This window comes from Humulus lupulus, chromosome 5 (assembly GCF_963169125.1).
Source record: "Humulus lupulus chromosome 5, drHumLupu1.1, whole genome shotgun sequence".
Taxonomy (NCBI): Eukaryota; Viridiplantae; Streptophyta; class Magnoliopsida; order Rosales; family Cannabaceae; genus Humulus; species Humulus lupulus.
This window is the reverse complement of record NC_084797.1, coordinates 45,115,465-45,120,357: the sequence shown is the minus strand read 5'-3', so window position 1 is coordinate 45,120,357 and position 4,893 is coordinate 45,115,465. Positions and strand designations below refer to the sequence as shown.

Sequence of the window (4,893 nt, the reverse complement as noted above, 5' to 3'; positions counted from 1 at the left end):
CTCTTGTTGCAGGATGTTCTCAAACTCTATTTCCATGATTTACCATACACCCTCCACTAAGTGTTAAGGCGCCAAATTATAGCCTCAGTTTGTAATAGTGTCGCCGATATCCACATTGAAGATTGCATGGGGCCACATTGAGATACAGGTCAGAGTTTCTCTTACTGTTCCCATACTTTTATTCAATCATGACCTAGGTGACAAGTGAGGTGTCCACTTGATATTGTGCGAAACCAACTTTTCATCTGTTTTGCATATAACAGAATCGGCCATTATTAAGGGTTAATCAATTTATTCTCATTCACTGTTTCCTAGATCCACAGGTAGTGTTTTGGCGGGAATTTAGTGAACACACTGGATCTTTCACAATGCTCACTATATATATGTGTATATATGTATTTATAAGTTGCTTAAGTGAACCAGTGTAAGAGAAAATATACCCCCACGTACTACTATCTTCATTCCTACCATTACCAAACCATGTCACCCTCTAAGTTATGCGTGAATCTATTCCCTGGTGATGTTAAAGTGAAAACAGAGATTGAATCACCAACCAAACAATTTTCAATTCCCTTCCTTGTTAATTCCATACCCACTCCACTTCCATCCACACAAACTAGTGAAATCACACCCCACCAAAATCAGTCCTCAGTAAGTCTGGGTGACACAATCTCACCAACTCATGCAGGGAAGAAAACACCAAGGGTTAGGTTTAGAGGGAAGTACAAAAACTGCTTCAAAAAGGACTTAAAGATTGAGAAGCTAACAACTTTTAAAAATGTAATTGCTAAGAAAGGCAACACTTTAAGGATGGATTCAATGGACATTAGTTCTTTCCTTTTTCAGCAGCGCCAAATCATAGACCATGTTGGTTCTATGGTGAAACGCCAACAGACACTAAGTAGTGAGTTATGTGTTAAAGCTAATAATCAGTCACCAAACGACATAAACATCATCTTCTTGGACTAATCTTTTCTACATGTACTGCATTTTTTTATGTGTTAGTACCTTAGTACATTGGACTACTATGAGTCCCATCTTCATGTTGTAGTATGTTTAAGTCCACTTCCCCTTTCATATTAATGCTTGTAAGCATTTCACGTAAGCTTAAGTATCTATCACCTCCAGGTACTGAGATTACCATAATCAATGGTTTTCGGTAATGGAAGTACCCATTGAAGGTCTTTTGAAGTCGGTGTCTTAATTATATGGTCGTATTGATCAATTCCCTTAAAAGTTTGATGAATGTATATTTCATATTATGCATTTTGTACATGGCTCAACTGTGTTATTGAACTATCTTTTTCAAACCCCTTGTTTTTATTTTACGTGACATAACTAAGAATGGGGTCCACCTATATAGATCAACTAAATGACCACCGAAAATGGTCATTTTTATAAAAATTAGAAGGACCTTTATTTCTATTGTTTTACAATAACTTTACACTAAGGTCAAGTAAAAGATATGTTTGCCTTGTAAACATAAGGACAACTTTCCAATAAAGTAAGTACACAGTATATTTACCTCATCCACCATATTAAGTTGAATGTTAATTAATGTACACTTAAATAACTCTTTCTTTGAGGCAGTGAAATGGTAGGTCAAACCCTTGAATTATAATATTGTATATAACATGTCCCATGATGCAATTAAATAAAATAAGTTATTTGGCCAAAATTTACAAAGATGAAAATAAAATTTTCGTCAGTGTATTCATTTACATATATTTGGTTTTTTATTAATTATTAAGAAAAAAAAAGTAACCACCTAATGCAGCTTGATGCTTGTTGTATTTACCGCCCCAAAAATTCTAACTGATTACCATATCAATTAATTTTTTGAATTACTCAGGTAGACAAATACAAATGTAAGATATGGAGAATAAAATGGTCACAACACTTGCAGAACTTCAAATTTACAACAAGCAGCCACATGATCTGTCAAAAGAAGACATCATAGGCAAACACCTCGAAAGTCTCGATGAATGGGAAGAATTTTTTTTCAGAATACTCGAAATGGATGGGGTTTAGTTTTTGCAAGGAAGATGTTCGACGTGACCATGAAAACAACCCGTGGCAATGTAAATGGGTTTGCTCAAACCAAGGTTTTCGACGCGACAAGTGGACAAACCTTCTAAACCGTAAGAAAAAACCAAGACCTATCACAAGAACGCGGTGTCTCGCACTTCTACGCGTGAACTTGGACAGGACGGAAAACACTTGGGTGGCGAAAGACTTCAATCTGAAACATAATCATGAATTAGCTTCGAAAAGGGAATTGCACTTCTTGCGATCTAATCGAGCCATACCAGAGTCAATCGGAGCCCAGGTAATGTCGATGCAACGATCAGGTATATGCACTTGCCACATATTCAACCACCTAGCACAAGAAAGAGGAGGACGTGAGTATGTACCCTTCCTCAAAAAGGATCTTTACAATTGGATTGGTCGGCAAAGACTAGTTCAACACGAAGAAGAAACTGACGCTGAAGGAGCATTGGGGTACTTGGCATGTATGGGCCGCTCTGATGCTGACTTTTTTGAGACACACACAATTGATGTAGAAAATAGGTTGGCAGACCTATTTTGGGCTGATGGAATTTCCCGTCGTGATTATGCTTGTTTTGGGGACATTATGGCTTTCGACTCCACCTACAAGAAGAACTCATACAATAAGCCCCTGCTTATCTTTGTCGGGTTGAATCACCATTGCAGGACAATAGTCTTTGCAGTTGCTTTGCTATATGACGAGACCGAGGAGACATATACTTGGGTTTTAGAGGAATTTCTAGAGTGCATGAAAAACAAACCACCTCCTGTGGTGGTCACCGACGGTGATCATGCTATGGCGAAAGCAATACAAAAAGTTTTCCCAACTTCTGTTCACCGGTTGTGTGCTTGGCATCTTCAGAATAATGTAACTATTAATGCGCCTCATCCTGTATTCAAGTCCAAGTTCAATGAACTACTTTATCAATACTGTACCGAGGAAGATTTCGAGGATACATGGAATAGAATGGTTTCAGAATTCGAATTTGAGGACAGTCGATGGGCATTTCTTTGGGGGACTAAGAACTACTCAAAGATCAGAATCAATTAATTCCTACTTGTCCCACTTCCTGACGAGCAAACTCAAACTTAGAGATCTGGTTGGCCAAGTAGACAAGGCCATACAAAGTATTCATCACACAGAATGGGAAGATGAATTCATCAGCAACCATAGTACGCCACAATTACCATCGAACATCCTCCGACAGTACTATGAACAGGTGGCTTCGATTTTGACAAGGAACATGTACAAAAAAGTTGAGGAACAGGTCACGAGCGCCCTGGCTTACTCAGTGGACTCCACCAACGTATCCATTGATTTCAGGTTCTACTCACTGACGCGGTTTCCAAAGGGACTTGTACGATGTAACGACCCAAATCCGCTATTAAGGCTTAAGGGCCTTGATTAGCGTGCCAGGAGGGCATGATGGGATTTATGTGTGATTTTAATGATTTAAATGCATGGTTATGATTTAAAGCATGTTATATGACCATTTGTTTATCTGAGATGCATGACTATGTATGTTAGTATGCATGTAGGCCCGGATCGTGTTAGAAGGGCATAATTGTAATTTTGGCCATGTTGGGCATAACTGCATTGTTATGTGATGATTGTTGAGACCACATTGTGATGTGGATGTACCTGTGATTTGTGACTCGAGGCGATCCCAGTGAGCAGGCTAGCGGAAATTCATGACGGGAATTTATACCCGGCTCGGGGCGAGCCTGGAGGTATGAACAGGAATTCAGAGAAATAAATTGAGATTTATTTTGATGATGGGGGATAATTATTTGGTGATTTATCAGGTATTGGGAAGCAACGGGAAAATATTAGAGACACTTGAGGATTAGCGGGAATTGGGTAAATGACTAAAATGGCCCTACTTGGGTAAAAGGGTTTAGAATTAATAGGGAGGGCATTTTGTTCAATTGGCTTTTGAAGATAGAATAAATAAGGCTTTATACACTTAGTGGATTTTGTAGAATAGAGTAAAGGGGCTGAAAAAGAAAGGAAAAAGGAAAGAAAGAAAAGAGAGAAAACTGATGGGTTTTCTAAGGGATCGGTTTGGGGGTTCTAGCACCTCTTCTCTTCATTTTTCTTGAGGTCAAGCTCAGTGGGGAGCTAGGATAGGCTGTGCATCAAGAATCTTAAGGTCACACTTGAAGACTTGGCAAGTATTAGCAAGAACATCTGAAACTTGAGGTAAGTTCTTGAGGATTTCAGTTTTAGAGCTTTACTGGTTTTGAGCTGTGTTTTTTAGCTAAATGGATGGGACTTTTGGGGAAAATCAGGTCAAGCTTTGATGATGAGCAAGCTAAGGAGTCCTAGGGTTGAATCAAGGTCGAAATTGCATTAATGGTATGATTTCTGAGACTCTATCTTTGTGGTTTACATGAATTTCTGGTTTAGGGTTGTTCATGGTAGATTTTGAGTTGTTGGGTTGCTTGAGCTTGGGATTGAGTTCTTGGGATGCTTGGGATGAGTGTGAGGTGTGTATAAGCTTGATTTTGGGCTTGGAAAAGGTTTGGACAAGTTTGGGATTGAATTGGTTGAAGGAAATCGCAGAAATGCGATTTTGGGTTTTCTAGGCTGCAACTAGCGCTACAGCTAGTCAGTGGGCGCTGTAGCGCTAGTCCCTGTTTGTGGGGGGGGGTGCATTCTTCTTGTAGCGCTACAGCGCCCTCTTTAGAGCGCTGTAGCGCTGCACTGTTCATAGAGGGGAATTTTTGAGTTTTGATGAGGGATTTTGACCTAGGGTTCGGGGCTTGTTTCCGCCACTTTGTTTTGGGGATTTGGGACTTCCCGGGGGCTCGGGATTGGTCCCGAGGCTAGGTATTCGAACT

The 4,893-nt window shown here is 39.7% G+C and overlaps 1 protein-coding gene across 1 annotated transcript; it reads left to right on the top strand.

Annotated features, from left to right (window-relative positions):
• Window positions 1–2,020: 2,020 nt before the first annotated feature.
• On the top strand, window positions 2,021–3,100 carry LOC133779102 (protein FAR1-RELATED SEQUENCE 5-like). Its single transcript, XM_062219099.1, has one exon. The coding sequence runs from the start codon at window positions 2,021–2,023 to the stop codon at window positions 3,098–3,100; it is 1,080 nt and encodes a 359-aa protein (XP_062075083.1).
• The last annotated feature ends 1,793 nt before the right edge of the window (window positions 3,101–4,893 follow it).